This window comes from Coregonus clupeaformis, chromosome 15, assembly GCF_020615455.1.
Source record: "Coregonus clupeaformis isolate EN_2021a chromosome 15, ASM2061545v1, whole genome shotgun sequence".
Classification (NCBI taxonomy): Eukaryota; Metazoa; Chordata; class Actinopteri; order Salmoniformes; family Salmonidae; genus Coregonus; species Coregonus clupeaformis.
This window is the reverse complement of record NC_059206.1, coordinates 42,998,969-43,018,982: the sequence shown is the minus strand read 5'-3', so window position 1 is coordinate 43,018,982 and position 20,014 is coordinate 42,998,969. Positions and strand designations below refer to the sequence as shown.

The window sequence follows — 20,014 nt, the reverse complement described above, 5'->3', positions numbered from 1 at the left end:
GCTGAGTTTTTTAAATTCATTTAATCCATTTTAGATTAAGGCTGTAACGTAACAAAATGTGGAGTACTTTCCAATGGCACTGTACATGGTGGAGCCATTTCCCTGGTTACTGATATGTTTGACCTCAAAATCCCCCAGTCAACCTTGTTGTATGAAAATAACATAATGAGAGTAGATTGTTTTTTCTATCTACATTCTCTGCCAAATATGTGTGTGTGTTCTTTCTTCCCATACAGGGATGTCTTGGCTCTCTGTAAACAGAGTGATGTCGCTGAACAACTCCTTGGCTGTTTTGCCTGAATAAGGCAGTGTTGTTGCTCCCCCTTCTGCTCAGCATTTCACCCTTTCTATTCCTCTCAAATAATGTGTATATAGGGCTCTCTAAACAACACTTCACTCACCCCCCTGAGTTTATTTGAGAGCATCCTGACTGGTTGCATCACTGCCTGGTATGGCAACTGCTCGGCCTCCGACGGCAAGGCACTACTATTACGCTGCTGCTACTCTGTGTTTATTATCTATGCATAGTCACTTTAATAACTCTACCCACATGTACATATTACCTCAATTACCTCGACTAACCGGTGCCCCCGCACATTGACTCGGTACCGGTACCCCCTGTACATAGCCTCGCTAATGTTATTTTACTGCTGCTCTTTAATTATTTGTTACTTTTTTTAAATTAATTTTTTTAGGTATTCTTTCTTAAAACTGCATTGTTGGTTAAGGGCTTGTAAGTAAGTATTTCACTGTAAGGTCTACACCTGATGTATTCGGCGCATGTGACAAATAACATTTGATTTGATTTGTGTCAAAATTGTGTCATTACAAAGAAATGGTAATCTATCTAGTTATGCCTCATAAAGTTTTACATGACATAAGAGTCAATTGAGGAGGAGAGTTTTGAAGGAAGTAGGGAGGGAGGGGAGGACAGACAGTCCCACAATTCAGTCTGTTCTCCTCCCTCCTCCTCCTTGCCCTGAGAAGTTATTTTCACCAGTACCCCTCTCCCCCCAAAACATCCATTCTGGTCCAACGCTGAGGCAGGGGGTGTGGTGTTAGGGCTGAGCACTCCCATGTGCAAGTCTGAGGAAGAGGAGAGAGTGGGACAGGGGTACTGAACACTGAACATCGAAGGGAAACGGAAGTCTTCATCACCTGCTGCAAACAGCTGCTGCGTTGTCCCCTAAGACACACAGACAGAACCCAGAGAACAGGTAGGTCTGTGACACTTTCACTCCAACTCCCCTGCTGTCTCTTCTATCTCAATTCCTGTAACAGCCTTCCCACTGGGCAGAAACTGGTTGAATCAACATTGTTTCCATGTAATTTGTCGACGTATTGTGACGTAGAATCTACGTGGAAAATATATGGATTTTAAAAAGTCATCAACGGTTTTGAGGGTGAAATTTCAACCACAGGATTATGTCATCATGGTATCCAAATTTCAACATAGAAAAACCTTGTATAAAATATGTTGAATATGTACCTTTAAAACAACGTCAGATCTTCAACGTTACATCCGCTATCATAAAAAAACTATAGGCTAGGAAGCACCTCTTACTGGAGAATGTATATATCTACAGTTACAGTACCCTTCGGTCTCCCATCCAGGGTTTTAACCAAGCCCAGCCCTGCTTAGCCATGATATGTCACGGAAGTGTCACTGATTATTACCAATGTGGTACGGTGAGAATAATTGTTGCGAGATCTCCACTAAAACATTAAATAGATTCACTGTTGCTATCGAAGTCATTCCAAAGGGTAGGTTTAACAGAGCAAATGAAATGTGACCATACTTTATCACTCATACAGTGGGGAAAAAAAGTATTTAGTCAGCCACCAATTGTGCAAGTTCTCCCACTTAAAAAGATGAGAGAGGCCTGTAATTTTCATCATAGGTACACGTCAACTATGACAGACAAATTGAGAAAAACAAATCCAGAAAATCACATTGTAGGATTTTTTATGAATTTATTTGCAAATTATGGTGGAAAATAAGTATTTGGTCACCTACAAACAAGCAAGATTTCTGGCTCTCACAGACCTGTAACTTCTTCTTTAAGAGGCTCCTCTGTCCTCCACTCGTTACCTGTATTAATGGCACCTGTTTGAACTTGTTCAATCAGTATTAAAGACACCTGTCCACAACCTCAAACAGTCACACTCCAAACTCCACTATGGCCAAGACCAAAGAGCTGTCAAAGGACACCAGAAACAAAATTGTAGACCTGCACCAGGCTGGGAAGACTGAATCTGCAATAGGAAAGCAGCTTGGTTTGAAGAAATCAACTGCGGGAGCAATTATTAGGAAATGGAAGACATACAAGACCACTGATAATCTCCCTCGATCTGGGGCTCCACGCAAGATCTCACCCCGTGGGGTCAAAATGATCACAAGAACGGTGAGCAAAAATCCAAGAACCACACGGGGGGACCTAGTGAATGACCTGCAGAGAGCTGGGACCAAAGTAACAAAGCCTACCATCAGTAACACACTACGCCGCCAGGGACTCAAATCCTGCAGTGCCAGACGTGTCCCCCTACTTAAGCCAGTACATGTCCAGGCCCGTCTGAAGTTTGCTAGAGTGCATTTGGATGATCCTTAAGTGGATTGGGAGAATGTCATATGGTCAGATGAAACCAAAATAGAACTTTTTGGTAAAAACTCAACTCGTCGTGTTTGGAGGACAAAGAATACTGAGTTGCATCCAAAGAACACCATACCTACTGTGAAGCATGGGGGTGGAAACATCATGCTTTGGGGCTGTTTTTCTGCAAAGGGACCAGGACGACTGATCCGTGTAAAGGAAAGAATGAATGGGGCCATGTATCGTGAGATTTTGAGTGAAAACCTCCTTCCATCAGCAAGGGCATTGAAGATGAAACGTGGCTGGGTCTTTCAGCATGACAATGATCCCAAACACACCGCCCGGGCAACGAAGGAGTGGCTTCGTAAGAAGCATTTCAAGGTCCTGGAGTGGCCTAGCCAGTCTCCAGATCTCAACCCCATAGAAAGTCTTTGGAGGGAGTTGAAAGTCTGTGTTGCCCAGCGACAGCCCCAAAACATCACTGCTCTAGAGGAGATCTGCATGGAGGAATGGGCCAAAATACCAGCAACAGTGTGTGAAAACCTTGTGAAGACTTACAGAAAACGTTTGACCTGTGTCATTGCCAACAAAGGGTATATAACAAAGTATTGAGAAACTTTTGTTATTGACCAAATACTTATTTTCCACCATAATTTGCAAATAAATTCATTAAAAATCCTACTATGTGATTTTCTGGATTTTATTTTCTCATTTTGTCTGTCATAGTTGACGTGTACCTATGATGAAAATTACAGGCCTCTCTCATCTTTTTAAGTGGGAGAACTTGCACAATTGGTGGCTAACTAAATACTTTTTTCCCCCACTGTATATCATGAATGATGCTATTTAGTAGCATTTAAAGTGGATTTAAACTTTGATTTGATTTAGTCCTATTCTTTAACCTTTTACTGCAGTGGGCTAAACCAGGGTCACACATAGTGATTTTTGGTAGTCTTCAACAAATCAAAAATATATATATATATATTTTTGGGATTAAAAGTGTACACCTCACCCACATGGTTATGGGCTTAAAAAAAGGGACACCTGTACCATGTCAGATATAGAGTTCAAATGTATTACATACTTTACACTTTATATACATCACAGAAGACTGAAATATAACAAAACTGTTTGACATAGAAACACCAGATTTTCGTGGTATTTTAAAAAATATTTATTAATGATAAAATTATGAGAAATATGTATAACATTCCACCCATGAGGCCAAAGAGGGTGCTTTTGGTCATTGACTGCAGGAAAGCTAACTTAGATGTGTGGTTGAGAGGGAGATGTGAATCCAATATATCAATTATTAATTTATAAACAAACTGGAATTAAAGCCAGACTAAGTCAGTGGGACAGATGGAAAATAAATCTCCATCAAATGTTGATATTTGGTTGCGTTGACAACCAAATACAATTCAATATTACTTTTTTAATACAGTAAATAGCCTAAAGTTAAGGCTATCTTGCAAACTAATGTAATATTCAACCTTAAAATGAGTAACACATCCATGGTCACATTTTGAGGTTACTGTAACTATACATTTCTTATTTTGTAATCATATAAAGCATGCATGTTCAAGATATCATGCATAGGTCATCGCAGGTCTATGGAGATATTCACAATTGCTGTAATAATCTGTGCAGTATTTCAAACGTTATTGATCACTTGCACCACGTCATTTGGTTCTGCTATTAGATGAAGCACAGTGATAAACAAAATATCTGACATTGTATTCGCATTTGAACTTGGTTGAAAGCGCAGTGATAGACATTTGCATGACAACGAAACCAAACATCAGACATTGTTTTTCCATTGGAATTTGGTTGCGCTTTTAGATGGTTGAAGGCATCGTGATAACACATTGGAAATTCAGCAAACTTTTGGCTCTCTTTTTGAGTGGGTGAAAATAGGTTGTAATCTCACTGATCAAAGTCTCAACCCAATTATCCATGTTAAAATGACGTGGTGTGCCCAGTAGGTTTATCTTCCTCTAAATGATTTGACGTTATGCTTCATGTACTGTATGTATAGTTACTGTTTGGATATTTATGTCAGTCTGTGCGTCTGTATTTCTATTTTTCCTCTTTCTATGTACTTGTGCAAATTTCATGGATGATTGATGTTAAAATGAGCGAAGCTACAATACTATATTTGTACATGTTTTATACTGTTTGTGTGCTGCTCTAGGCCGGTTGCTGAGAGAATAAGAACGGCACTTCAGTATTAAATCAAACAGTTCTCTAGAGGAGCATGACTCCATCACTGTTTATATTCAGATTACTGAACAGACTACAGGTTGAACAGATGGTGTTATGCGTTTACATTATGACAACTCTGCTCTTTGCACATCACTGGGAGTTGAAACTTAAATGCCAATGCTGCCTAACCTTGTTAGTTTTATGAAGGTAATTATAAACTAGCTTTTATGAATGATGGTATGTACTGATAATGGTTACTGTAGATAGGTGTATCCCTCTCCTCCCCACACACCTACACATATTTTTCTCTCTAGCGCACACGCACACGCACACGCATGCACACACAGGGTGGCAGGTAGCCTAGCGGTAAGAGTGTTGGGCCAGTAACCAAAAGGTCGCTAGTTTGAATCCCTGAGCTGACAAGTTGAACATTCTGGTGATGTGCCATTGAGTAAGGCATCTAAACTATATGTAACAATAATTATTCAGAAATGCAGCAAATTGCTTCAATAGCCTTTTTTTTCTATATTTTCGCATATAGTAATTTACTTGTGAAAAATAAAAAGTTTAAACAAAAAAGCAAAATTCCAGGGCTGCAATAATAACTAAAAAAAAAACATCAACAACATGTATAGTATAATCACTCATACTGTACAGTACTGTGAGGGTTCTAGTTCTCCCTCTCTCCTGCATTTGGCCACAAGTTTTCATCAACATCACATCTTATCACAAAATGTATGCAAGCATGACTGTAAGTCGCTTTGGATAAAAGCGTCTGCTAAATGGCATATTATATTATTTATTATTATTATTTCTTCTCTGGCAATGCATCTTGGAAAGTATCTTCTGGAATGTCTAATCCAACACTGCAGTCTTCAGGAGAAGTGTCTCCACACCCCGCATTCATGGCATCCAGTAAGGACATCTGGTCATGTGGATGGTGGTCATAAACCTTCCACCTCCACGCAGAGAAAACTCCTCTATGGGGTTTAGGAAGGGGGAGTATGGAGGCAGGAATAGTACTGACATCCTGGGATGTGCAGCAAACCAGTCTGTGACTGCAGCAGAGTCCCACACAACAACGAAGGTAGGGGAGTTTCTTGCCCCTCTCTCCTCCGCTGGCACAAGTCGATTATGCAGGTCATCCAGAAAAGAAATGAGCCTCTCTGTATTGTAGGGGCCAATGAGTGGTTTGTGTAACAGAAAACCATCATTGGACAGTGCTGCACACATTCTGATGTTAGCTCCTCTCTGGCCTGGGACATCCACGGTTGCTCTCTGTCCAATCACATTTCTTCCCCTGCGGTGTGTTTTTGCCAGGTTGAATCCAGCTTCATCCACAAAGATGAATGTATGTGCAGTTTGTCTGGCTTCCATCTCCATTACTCTCTAAAATACAGTAAATCCACAGTTTTACAGTACTTTACATTATGCATAGCTGTGTATGTACCCTGTTTGGTTATTGAACAGACATCTTACCTGGACATATTGATACCGGAGTTCTTTCACACATTCACCATTTCTCTCAAAGGGTACAGTGTACAACTGCTTCATCCTTATTTTATGTTTGTCTAGGACTCTGGCAATTGCCGTTGTGCTGACCGTATTCACATTCCCAAAAGTGATATTGTCTGCCAGCACTCTGTTCTGAATTTCCCGCAGTTTTATTGCATTGTTGCTAATTACCATGTCAACAATGGCAATTTCCTGCGCATCTGATAATATTCTGTCTCTCCCTCCTGTGGGAGGCAACCTTTGGATCCTACTGAAAAACACAAAACAATCAATATATTTCAAAATGTCAGTACATGTAAAAATGTAAACATACTGTATTGTACTGTAATATGTAGTTCAATTATCATTGAAGGATGCACATCTCACCTGTTGTTTTGCTGGAAAATTCGGGGGCTCAGTTTCTTGCAGGGCAGGCGGAGAGGGAGGTCCCCAGGCTGGAATACAGGGGCCTCACTGTGGTGGCGGTCGGCTTGGTCCTTCTGCCGACGAATAGCTCTCTGGAGATGGACATGGGCGGCGTCCCAGACCTGTCCGGCCCTGTGGAACCACTCGTCGACAGCGGGCGCATCGGTCTGGCTGGGTGTCCAAGGGGCCAGGGCCGGCTGGTACCCCAGGATACACTGGAAGGGAGTGAACCCACTCACCCTGCCGGTCCTGACAGTGGCAACGAAGAAACCTTCCCAGCTCCTGGTTCATGCGCTCCACCTGCCCATTCGACTGAGGCCTATACCCGGAAGTGAGGCTGGCCGTGGCCCCGATCTTCTCCAGGAAAGCCTTCCACACTCGGGAGGTGAATTTGGGGCCACGGTCCGAGACGATGTCCTCCGGAAGTCCATAATGCCAGAAGACCTGTTGGAACAGGACCTCAGCGACATGGAGAGCAGAAGGAAGACCAGTTAGTGGCAAAAAACGGCATGATTTGGAGAACCGATCTACGACCACCATGACTGTGGTGAAGCCGTCAGAACGTGGAAGGTCGGTGACAAAGTCTATGGACAGGTGTGACCAAGGTCGCTGAGGCACTGGGAGAGGAACTAGTTTATTTGCCAGGGCGTTCTGAGTTGTCTTTGTTTGGGCACATACGGAACAGGAGTTGACATAGCAGGACATATCAGAAGCCAAGGTGGGCCACCAGTACTTTTGTGCTAGAGAATGCAGGGTGCGCGTAATACCGGAGTGCCCTGCCGTAAGGGTGGTGTGCGCCCAGATCAGCAGGCGGTCCTGGACACTGGTGGGTACATACACGCGCCCCGGAGGGGCGATGGCAGGCGCCGGGTCCTCCTGAGCCGCCAGGCGGATGTCTTCATCCACATCCCAAACGACAGGGGCAACGATGAGAGACGAGGGCAGGATAGGGCCCCCCAGATCCTTCCTTTCTCCGGTATGGTGCATCCTGGAGCTTTCACATTCTGGGATCCTGGGCAGTAGGACAGAATGAATTGAAATCGAGTAAGGAATTGGTCCCACCTGGCTTGATGAGAGTTCATCCGTTTCGCTGCCCATATATGCTCCAAATTCCAGTGGTCAGTAAGAATCCGGAATGGATGGACTGTGCCCTCCAGCCAGTGTCTCCATTCCTCCAGAGCGAGGACCACCGCCAACAGCTCCCTGTCTCCAACTCCATAGTTCCTCTCTGCAGGGGTAAGCTTTTTAGAGAAAAGGGCACAGGGATACATTTTCTCTGGCTTACCGTGCCGCTGGGAGAGGACAGCACCCACACCCTCCTCTGATGCGTCCACCTCCAGGATGAAAGGTTGAGAGGGATCTGGGTGTTTTAGGATGGGCGCTGTGGTGAACCTCTCCTTCAGCCTCTTGAAGGCATCGTCAGCCTCAGGGTTCCAGGTCAGCTTCTGAGGCCCACCCTTAAGGAGAGAGGTGAGCGGGGCGGCTATGGAGCTGAAGGACCTGATGAAACGCCGGTAGAAATTGGCGAAGCCCAGGAAGCTCTGTAGGCCCTTGATGGTGGTGGGAACTGGCCATGACCTGACGGCGTCCGTCTTCACTCCTTCCAAGAACACCCCCTGAGGACTGATCCTGTATCCTAGGAAGGAGATGGCCTGTTGGTGAATTCGCATTTCTCCCCTTTCACCAACAGGCTGTGTTCCCGGAGGCGGAGTAGGACAGCTCGGACGTCCCTGACGTGCTCCTCGAACGTAGCCTAGTAGATCAGGATATCGTCAATGTACACCACCACCTGTCTACTCAGCATGTCCCGGAACACATCATTGACGAAGGACTGGAACACAGATGGTGCGTTGGTGAGGCCGTAGGGCATGACGCAGTATTCATAGTGGCCTGAGGTAGTGCTGAATGCCGTCTTCCACTCGTTTCCTTCCCGGATTCGGATCAGGTTGTAGGCACTCCTCAGGTCCAACTTGGTAAAGTACCGGACCTTCGTAGCTGCTCGATGGCCGACGGAACCAGAGGGAGGGGGTACCGGTACTTGGTGGTGACTGCGTTCAGCCCCCTGTAGTCAATGCATGGTCTCAGTCCTCCATCTTTTTTAGCCACGAAGAAGAAGCTGGCTGGGGCAGGAGAGGTAGAGCGTCTGATGAACCCCTGTGGTCTCCGCCACATACTTCTCCATGGCCTCAGTCACCGCCATGGAAAGGGGGTAAATGCAACTCTTCGGGGGGTGTTGTCCCTCCAGCAGGTCAATGGCGCAGTCCCAGGGCATGTGAGGAGGGAGACACGTAGCCTTAGATGAAGAGAAGACATCGGAGAGATCTGCATACTCATGTGGAATGTTGGGCTGGAGGGCGGACTCCGGACTCTCCACTGACGTGGAACAACAAACCACCGGCAGGCAGGTCTTCCGGCATGAGGTAGACCAGGCTGTGACCCTCTTGGTGATCCAATTGATGGTGGGGTTGTGTAGTCTGAGCCAGGGCAATCCCAAGACCATCCGGTGAAGGGGTGACCTGACGATGTGGAATGACAGCTCCTCGTGGTGCTCCGGTAGTGTGGGATGGTGATGGTGATGGGGAGAGTGACGTGCGTAATGGTGCCTGACCCAAGGGGTTGATTGTCTAATGAGGTGACGTGTAGCGGAGATGGCAGTGGGACGGTGGACAACCCCCATTCAGAAACCAGCTCCCTATCTATAAGGTTCCCCGCTGATCCGGAATCTATCATTGCAGTAGAAATGGAAGATAAGTAATAACCAGTAACCATTATGGGAACTAAAAACAATGGTTTTGTGATAGGAGATGACGTCACACTCACGGAGCGCCGACGGGAGTCATACCGCCTACATAGGGATCCACCATGGGTGAGGAATCAGGGCGGCTTCCATAGCTTAGATGGGGTGAGCGTCGAAGCTCCGGGAGGTGTTGGAAACGCTGTCTCTCTCGCAACATTTCGTCAAGATGGATGGACGTGGGGATAAGGGTATCAAGGTCCAGCTCATCGTCCCGACATGCGAGTTCCATCTTAACATCCTCCCGTAAGCCTCTTCCGAAGGCCGTGCGCAGAGCACGCTCATTCCAGCCGGAAGACGCCGCCATCGTACGAAAGCTAAGAGCGTACTCGGACGCGGGCCCCTCTCCCTGTTGTAGATGGAGGAGACGCTCACCCCCGTCCTTTCCCTCCGTGGGATGATCAAACACCGCCCTGAACCAAGCGAGGAAGGTGGGGTAGGGTAGTGCCACTGCCTCCTCTCCTTCCCAGACTGCCGTGGCCCAATCCAGCGCCTTCCCCTTAAGAAGTGAAATCACCAGCGCTATCCTGGCTTGGTCAGATGGATATGCCTCAGGGTGACGCGCCAGATAAAGTGACACTTGTAGCAGGAAGCCTCTACATTTAGTAGTTTTACCGTCAAAGCACTCCGGTAGGGCAAGGGTTCCCGCAGAAGTGGGTGATAGCCCGGGGACAGGTGGATTGGAGGCACTCGCCCCTCCCTGAGGTAGAACCGGAGCGCTGGGCAGATTATGCAGTGTTTGGAGTACTTCCTGCATGGCGACGTTCAACTGGGCAAGCTGCTGCTGGTGCTGGTCGAGGCACTGGGAAACTCCTGCCGCCTCCATTTTCATTTGGTGTGTGATTCTGTGACGAGTACTGAGGGTACGAAGAGGCAGGACGCAGACGCAGGAATTAACATGGTCAAGGTTTGCTCAAACAATGACAAAGAGAATTAACAAAGTGAGAGTACATGACCAAAGCAAAAACAATCACATACAACATATTACAGAACAGTCCAGGGATAAATAGGGGTGGTGATTAGGGTGCATTGGGTTTCCATTCTAGTGTTGCCGAGGTGGTGCACTCAGACCGGTGGCTCAGTAGACCCGCGAATCAGAGCGCCGGAGGGGAGCAACGGGAGGAGACGTGACACCCATGTATGTTTTCCAACTATGCAACTGCTTGCCATGGATCCATCAATGATGGATGATATTCAAACTAACAACGTTATTTGCTCTGGCTCTTTAAATATTTGTGTAGGAGTTCTTGCAGTTGGAACCCCCTTATCTCCATTATCCACCTTCTTTATAAGTCCCATACAGTATATTGGACATGGAGGAGGGACCTGATGAGGGAGCAGCGGTGGCTGTGTCTGCCAACGAGACCTCCGAGACGACCCCCAGTGACACTCCGTCAGGCACACTGACCAGTCAGCAGCTAGCTGCGATTGAGGATGAAGAAGTCCTGAATAAACTGGTGGGTTACTAGCAGTGCGTCCTTCACATAGACATGCAGTGGTTGGGTTGATTTTGGCCTTCTCATCTATTGGTTTCTATGTGTGTTTATCTCTGACAGTTGGATAAAGCAGTGGATTTTGATGAAAGGCGAATGATCCGCGCTGCATTGAGGGACCTGCTCAAGAAGAAGAGAGGTAAGATCAGAGAGAACTTCAACGTGAAATTTGACAGGATCACATCTTTGCTTTCTCACTCTCCCAGCTCTTCTAGTACCTATCACTACTGACAATCCTTTCTAATGTCTATTCGCTGTCCTTCGAATTTCTATACTACTACTCTTTTTCTCCTTCTACTTCTCTCATCCTCTCTAAAGAGAAGCGTGAGAAAGAGCGGGGGTCAAGGCAAGATGACCTGAGACAGCAGGCTTTGAGTAAAGCAGGCACAGGACGAATGGGAATGAACAGAGGAGGCCAGACCAGCAACCACCAGCATAAATCCCACAGTGAGTATCATATCCTCACCAGGACACATCACACACACACACACACACACATGCGCGCCACTCACAAACACCCACAAACACACACACTTCAAGCTTTCAAATCAAAGTGGAATTGTGAGAGATTAACTTTTCCCCTTCTCAAAATCACTCCCTACCTCTTTCTTGCTGTCCCCTTCTGTTTCACTGCAGTGCACAGCCAATTTTCTGCATCAACCACCAGCTCCTTGTCTAAGACAACTGACAGGTGAGTGAGTCTTTGAGCTAACAGTCAGCCATGCTTCACGTGTGATTGATCAAATTCTGCATGTCTATGTCTGTTCAGCGTGGTGATTCTAAGAATGTGTTGAATAACGTGTTCATCCTCTGTCCCTAGCATGGCCAACCCAGCTATCGCAACAGCCCATCAGTCTTCCCCTGTCGCTGCAGCACCCAACATGAAAAATGTCAAGCAGATGTTACTGGATTGGTGCAGGGCCAAAACCGAACCATATGAGGTAAGCATCTGACGTCTCTCTGTAAAGGAGTGTACGTTCTCTAAATGTTGCTAGTCAAAAAGCTGGCCTCAATCTTAGTTAGGAAAGATGTCAGCAACTTCATTTCCAGTTATGATGTTTAATGGCAAATGATGTTGAAGTGTGTGGTTTTGTTGCATGAATGCACACATGTACAGAGTGATTATTGGTAAGGAAACAACAAAAGGCAAGGTGCGCCAGGGTGAGTGTGTTGAGCACTCAAGAAGTTTGGTCAGGTTCTGACCGGAGGATATTTCAAATGCATATGTACTCATGCACAGAAACAGGTGAGTGAGGTAGCATCCAGAACGGCAGGGAATATTATACAGCTGCCCCCAAATACATAGCCGTATTTGTAATTAAATTAAAAGTCCTCGCAGAGTTCTGGGGGGCTGTACATGATTAACTCAACCAACACTGGAGCTGGTCAGGTATTGCCCAGCTAACAATTCTAGGGAGAGAGAACATTTTTGTAATGTTACCAGTCATGTTCCCCTAAAGTTTGAGTGTCCAGTTTTCTGTTAGTTAGGGGAACGTTCTATCTATGTTAGCAAAAACCTTCTGAGATCCTTTTTAGCATGTTTTGTCGTTGAAGTTAGGAGAACATTTACAATGTTCTCAGAATATACAACATTAATGTTCTAGACGCGTTTTATGGGACCTTGCAAGAACATGTGTCTAGTTTTCTGAGGGTTAGGAGAATATTCCATCAACGTCACATCAAACATACTCAGAACATGGTTGCCATGTTCTCAGAATATAAGATAATAATGTTCTAGACTAGTTTAATGGGAATATTGCAAGAACATTTCTGTGTATCAGTTGTCAGGACATCACCTGATGGAACCAAAGAAACGTTCTCCCCCAAGAAGTAACATGCCTTGTTACTGTTGCTGAGCCAATCAAGGCCCTGATTGGTGAACCACTGATCCATTCATAGCTCTTTGTTTGTTGGCATATTTATAAAACACACAGTGTTTTCAATTGACATATTTGACACACATAATCACAATGTGAATGTTAATTTATACAGTAATTATTATTATATAAAAGCACTGTGTGAGTATCCCTAACCTTGCCAACAGACCAAGAGCTATCAGTGGTTCACCAATCAGGGCCTAGGGACTAGTGTGTTGACAGCTGAGGCGAAATCTTAAAACCCCTGGGCGATGCTGGCAGAGTTCAGGATAGCCTTTAGTTCTCACTGGACCAGTTTTCTGTGTTGTACCGTACCTCTGCTAAAGTGCCTGCTTAGACTTGGTATATGGTGTTGGGTTTAGCCACATGGTAGGCGCTGGGAAGCTGTGGGGATCCAGCAGCACCTGTTATTTGTAGTCCTTTGTTAGGTGCCTATGTGGGCCAAGTACACTGTCCAGTCCCTTCATTAACATGACAAAGTCACTCTCCTTGCCAGAGCTGAAGATGGTGAGTTTAGGCTTGGGTATCCTGTAGAATGACGCAATGGCCATCTCCATCATGTGGCATAGGCTGAGGCTGAGGTACAAATGGAGGCAATGGATACTATGGTGCTAGCTGCGGACAGTAGGGTGGCACTGGATACTGTGGCACGGGATATGGTGCAGGAGCCTGTGGCTGTGGAGCTGGTTGTGGCCCGGGTTGAGGAGCTGGCTGTGGACCGGGTTGAGGAGCTTGTTGTGGCCCGGGTTGAGGAGCAGGTTGTGGCCCAGGGTGAGGAGCTGGCTGTGGCCCGGGTTTTGGCACTGGTTGTGGCCCGGGTTGAGGAGCTGGCTGTGGCCCGGGTTGAGGAGCTGGCTGTGGCCCGGGTTGAGGAGCTTGTTGTGGCCCGGATTGAGGAGCTGGTTGTGGCCCAGGATGAGGAGCTGGTTGTGGCCCGGGTTGAGGAGCTGGCTGTGGACCGGGTTGAGGAGCTGGTTGTGGCCCGGGTTGAGGAGCTGGTTGTGGCCCAGGTTGAGGAGCTGGCTGTGGACCGGGTTGAGGAGCTGGTTGTGGCCCGAGTTGAGGAGCTGGTTGTGGCCCGGGTTGAGGAGCTGGTTGTGGCCCAGGTTGAGGAGCAGGTTGTGGCCCGGGTTGAGGAGCTGGCTGTGGCCCGGGTTGTGGCACTGGTTGTGGCCCGGGTTGAGGAGCTGGTTGTGGCCCGGGTTGAGGAGCTTGTTGTGGCCCGGGTTGAGGAGCTGGTTGTGGCCCGGGTTGAGGAGCTGGCTGTGGCCCGGGTTGAGGAGCTGGCTGTGGCCCGGGTTGAGGAGCTTGTTGTGGCCCGGATTGAGGAGCTGGTTGTGGCCCAGGATGAGGAGCTGGTTGTGGCCCGGGTTGAGGAGCTGGCTGTGGACCGGGTTGAGGAGCTGGTTGTGGCCCGGGTTGAGGAGCTGGTTGTGGCCCAGGTTGAGGAGCTGGCTGTGGACCGGGTTGAGGAGCTGGTTGTGGCCCGAGTTGAGGAGCTGGTTGTGGCCCGGGTTGAGGAGCTGGTTGTGGCCCAGGTTGAGGAGCAGGTTGTGGCCCGGGTTGAGGAGCTGGCTGTGGCCCGGGTTGTGGCACTGGTTGTGGCCCGGGTTGAGGAGCTGGTTGTGGCCCGGGTTGAGGAGCTTGTTGTGGCCCGGGTTGAGGAGCTGGTTGTGGCCCGGGTTGAGGAGCTGGTTGTGGCCCGGGTTGAGCAGCTGGTTGTGGCCCGGGTTGAGGAGCTGGTTGTGGCCCGGGTTGAGGAGCTGGTTGTGGCCCGGGCTGAGGTGATTTGGCAGGCTGCGCTGGATCTAGTAGCTGTGGCCCAGGATGTGGAGGTCTCTGGGCAGGCTGAGCTGGACCTAGACCTGGCGGTGGCCCAATCGGTGATGCTGGCTGGAATGGCTGGGGCCCGGGCTGAGGAGCTGGAACCAGCTGTGTCAGTTCAACTTGAGTAGTTCTCACTAGGGAGTGAATTGGGCTGACTTCCGGTATTAGTGTTTGATGGGGATAGGCTCCATGTGAGGGAAGCTGTTGTATTGCGAGATGTAGGAGGGGTATTGGTATGGGCTGTTGATATAAGGATACGTGTTGTTGTGGGGGTAGGGCGCTCGTGCTGCGTTGCCCATAACAACTGAGAGTTCCTTCATCTGCTTGCTCATGTCCATAACACATGCCTCCATGCGTCACCATCTCTCGTCCTCATGTTCTCTCTCCTGGACGTGGGGAGTTGAATCGTTGACGCAGGTCCCCTGGCTGGTAGTGCTGAGCAATTGGTGCTTTTTGAGGTCGGTTCAGTTTCAGTTCGATTATTATTTTTTAATTAAACATTAAATGCACTATGCATTATATGGGTTGAATGCTGTAACAACACAGAATAAAACAATTAATACAAGTCAGGGCTTGATCTGATTTATCTCTAGAGAGACTGCACATTGAGCTCACAGAAAAAAACGAACGAAATGGTATTCAAATAATTGAACCGACATAGGTCAATTTGTTGTTTAAAGACTGAAAAATAACTGAAATTTCGGTTCAGCACTACTGACTGGGGAGTGATGCTGCTGTTGTTGTCACGTATGATGGCTCCATCATCGCTGGTGGAACGTGGTGATTAGGAGGGAAGCTCAACACATAGTCATCCAGATGTGTCGGGATCCACCGGGCCCTGCTGTTTTCCATCATAATAGTCACTGGAGTATGCCTTTAGCGCAGCTGATGTACTAATCCGTCTCTAGGGACCACTTGTAAAGGAGTGTATGTTCACTAAATGTTGCTAGTCATACAAAAGCTGCCCTCAATCTTCGGTAAGAAAGATGTCAGAAACTCCAGTTCCAGACAGTTATGATGTCTAATGGCAAATTATGTTGAATACTGTTTGTAAGTGTGTGTGTGTGTGGTTTCGTTGTATGAACGCACACATGTACAAAGTTATTATCAGTATGGAAACAACAAAAGGCAAGGTGCGCCAGGGGGAAATGTGTTGAGTCCTCAACAAGTTCAGGCAGGTTCTGACCTGAAGATATGCAAATGTCTGCATGTACATAAACAGGTGAGTGACGTAGCAACCAGAACGGCAGGGAATATTGTACACTCTCTATCTTATGTCTACATTAATGTCCTATTGTGTCCCCAGCATACCAATAATACTATATAATTGTCTTTGTAAATCCACACTCTCCCCGCCCTCTTTGTTTTTCTCTTTCTCTGTCCCCTCCTCCCTTACTCCATGCAGGGGGTGGAAATCCACAACTTCTCCTCCAGTTGGAGTGATGGCATAGCGTTCTGTGCCCTGGTGCACAGGTTCTTCCCAGATGCATTTGAGTACTCCATCCTCAACCCCAACGCACGCAAGGACAACTTTGAGCTGGCCTTCAGCACTGCAGAGTGAGTTCCCTATATCTCTTCTAAACAAACATTGAAACACACATACAGCCACAGAAACCTACTCTGACAAAATGCACTTTCTCCTCATTTATGCATATGAAGGCCCCAAGGGCTGTGCAGTGATAGATTAAACTTGACACAAAAACAGTTTTTCAGATAAAACTCCCCTGTAGTGTCCTCTAGCTCAGCTGCCAGTGGATCCTGCCTCGGGACATTGGTTAAGGATTGTGATTGCTCAGGCCTGTGTCTCTCTCCTCTCACCTCCTTTCGCTGCAGGAGGCTGGCAGATTGCCCCCCTCTGCTGGATGTTGAAGACTTGCTGCGGATGCATGAGCCTGACTGGAAGTGTGTGTACACATACATCCAGGAGTTATACCGATGCCTGGTGGAGAAGGGCCTAGTTAAAACTAAAAAGAAACTCTAAATACACTGTTTCACAAAAATAAATACATGTTGTGTCCACGTGCCATGGGGAGGGGATATAAGACTATGCAGTTTGCCGCAGCAGCTTGTAAGCACATAGCTGGGATTTTGATTAACTGTGTGTGCCTGTGGATATCTTTGTATTGGTTTGTGTGTGCTTACACTTATCTGTGTATGTTTTTAGAGGACTGCTGGCACTTAGGATCAATACATTCCACTGAGATTACACATCTACATTAATCTTAGTCAGAGCCATAGTGAATCTGTGAATGGCTTTTTGTGGTGCTGCGGTGCTGTGCCCTGACTGCAATACCTTTTTGTGTGTAGGCTATGTATGGGTTACAGATACTGTACATGAGGTCAAATATAATGTGAATGATGTGATTTGATTTGTGAACATTTATTTTGTTCTGATCACATTTTAGAGTAAGCCTACTACATTTCTATTATGGGGAACCCATACCATTTTCAGCCTGACAGAGGATTGTTCCCCAATCATTACTGTACTTGGTAACTGTCAAAAAATTGCAAATATCGCTGAAGTCTATTCCATCAAAGTTTACTACACACAAAACTGCATCTTGGTCCAGGGCAAATTAAAGGCGGTGGCTCACAGTAAGACTGATTAATTATAGGCTACTTGGGACCACCATGTGCTCAGTGACAGACTAGAATCATACTATATAAACACAGAGTTGCAATACCTTGTTCTGCATTTTTATTTTCATTGTGAATGGTTTAAATGTTTTTACCTTCATTATTGGGTGGGTCCAAAATAGGTGAGTGTTTTGTTTTGGGGAGGGTTTTGTGTTTTTTTATTGGGCACAGGGGAGGGCTGTGCATTTTTTCCCTGGTTCACAATCGCACTTTTACAGGTTTTACTATATAATTTCTTCCATCCTAGCCAGATTTCCTCATCTGCTTGCATGCGCCTCCCCTTGCAATGTGTTTTGGTACTTCCCTTATGCACTACGCTTTTCCACCAGCTAACTATGCCACAGGTCAATATAGCCTACAAGTCTAACTGTATATCCTGCCCTCTATCTACCATTCATAGTGACAATAGTGGTACCACACATAAAAACATTCAAAGCTGTATACATTTTCAATATAAATCCACAAGAACAAGGAGGAATAGCTGATAGGCAGCGGAGAGGCCAGGTGAGTCATTGTGTATGAAAAAACAGTGAAGACATGAGACATGCAGCTCAAAAAGCTCCCCTATTGATCTTGTTTAGGGACAGTAAAATTATCTAGACTAGCCTACAACATCACAATGCAATGAATAAGTGTATTATGGTTTTCAAGTGAGTACAAAATTCTACTCTAAGCTGTAAACTGCAGTAAAAATGTCATTTGAATAATGGCGTCCAATCCCATTTGATTTTAATGTTTTATTCCATTCATTCCATTTGGATCAGTTGTGGGTCTACTCTCAACAGTTTATAAGGTCTAGAAAGGCACAGTAGCAGGCCAGTCTGGCTGTATTTTTACTGCTGATACTGAATGCGCTGTCTGTTGCAAATCATCATTCACCCAAGTCGTCCTATAATAATGTGGCTACATATGCTCCCAGAAGGCCCAGTTATTCAGTAAAGCTTAAAGGCGCAGTGCACTCAAAAACGAGATTTTCCTGAGTTTTATATATATTTGCAAACTACGAGGTTAAAGGCCCAGTGCAGTCAAAAACTAGATTTTCCTGTGTTTTATATATATTTGCACACTATGAGGTTGGAATAATACTGTGAAATTGTGAAAATTATTATAATGCCCTTTTAGCGTATGAGTTGTTTGAAAAGGCCGCCTTAAATTTCTGCCACTTTGTTGGGAAGGAGTTTTGGCATCACCAGGTGGTAAATTAGTCAATAGACCAATAAGAAAGAGAGTTCCAAACCTTTCTGCCAATAACAGTTTTTTTCAGTTTTCCCCACCCCACTCAGATCACTCCCAGGCAGTCCTAGCTAAATTCTTGCTTGAGAAATTGCTCTTTGCAAAGAAGCTATGTTTGTACATTTTTAAATTTTTTATTGAAAACAATCACAGTAAGATACTTAATTGTTACCTAGAAACTATTTGATATTGAGATAAAAAATGACTGCATTGGATCTTTGTAGGAAAATATAACTATTGGTATTTGTTTAATTAGTCCACTGTTGATACAGTCCCAAATTGTTTTGCATGTCAGCAATAACGTTTTCTAGATATAGAACTTTCAAAATAAAGAAAGTGCAAAATGCATCATACTGTGACACTTTTCTATATTTTGAAAGTTATATATCTTGAAAACTTGAATGCTGACATGCAAAGTATTTTGTGACTGTATCAAGAGCGGACTAATGAAACAAATACCAAAATATAGTTTTTGAGTGGAATTTTCCTTTATAATGAGGCTGTAACACAACCAGTAACAATGTTTTAATCTGATTAGGCTACTTCAAAAGTCTCCTGTAGGTTACCTGTGCACTTTTGTCCAAAATATAATTCCAGCATCCAAACTGTGCACCAGCCACGTCATTTGATGAATGGAAAGAGACATCTGTTACAAAACACCAAAAATATTAATGACATTTGGAGATTGTCAAGCAAAGCCTTCGATACTGGGTACAACGGAGGGATGTATTTTCTGTTTGTTGAGATTTACATAGTCTATTTGATCGTGGTAGTGGTGAAAACGCAAACCATGACGTTGAAGTGCCGGAAGTCCGTATAATTTGCTTATTGGTTGTGTGGTGCATTGGCACAAAAACCTGTTGGTGGACAATTTGTTGCATATATTTTATATAATTATAAAGATAACATCAAAATGTAGAAAATCTGATTTCCCCCTAGCTGATCCTAGTGTGATGAAACAGGCATGGAGAGTGAGCTCGTCCGTGTCAGGTCCGTGAATGCTCAACCTTCTAGCCCATAGGCCTGCTTGGCATTGACCGTGCCACTAAACTATGCGGAAGTGGCAAAGTCTATATCCATGTTTCTAAACACAGGATCGCTACAGTTTTTGTTGTTTGTGGTCGTAAACATTATTTTGATATAATTATATATATATATATATATATATATATATATATATATATATATATATATATATATATATTATTATTTTTTTACAATAGGTGGGGGTCAATATTTTTAACATTGGGGAGAATGGTGCATTTTTTTTATGACACCTCGAGTTTAATGACATAGGCATACTCTGTTTTACCAGATAGATTAATCAGATCCATCCCAGTAGCCTACATTTTACGCTTTAAACGGGCAATCATAGTTCACAGTTAAATGATGTAATCTCTGCCGATCCTGTCAGAGTGATTTTACTTGAAATATTAT

The 20,014-nt window shown here is 45.4% G+C and overlaps 1 protein-coding gene across 1 annotated transcript; it reads left to right on the top strand.

The window, feature by feature from the left end:
- Positions 1-1,039: 1,039 nt before the first annotated feature.
- Positions 1,040-17,388, top strand: LOC121583291 (smoothelin). Its single transcript, XM_041899472.1, has 8 exons — positions 1,040-1,217; positions 10,804-10,967; positions 11,067-11,142; positions 11,322-11,450; positions 11,640-11,694; positions 11,824-11,944; positions 16,113-16,264; positions 16,541-17,388. The coding sequence occupies exons 2-8, from the start codon at positions 10,824-10,826 to the stop codon at positions 16,686-16,688; spliced, it is 825 nt and encodes a 274-aa protein (XP_041755406.1). The 5' UTR covers positions 1,040-1,217; positions 10,804-10,823; the 3' UTR covers positions 16,689-17,388.
- The last annotated feature ends 2,626 nt before the right edge of the window (positions 17,389-20,014 follow it).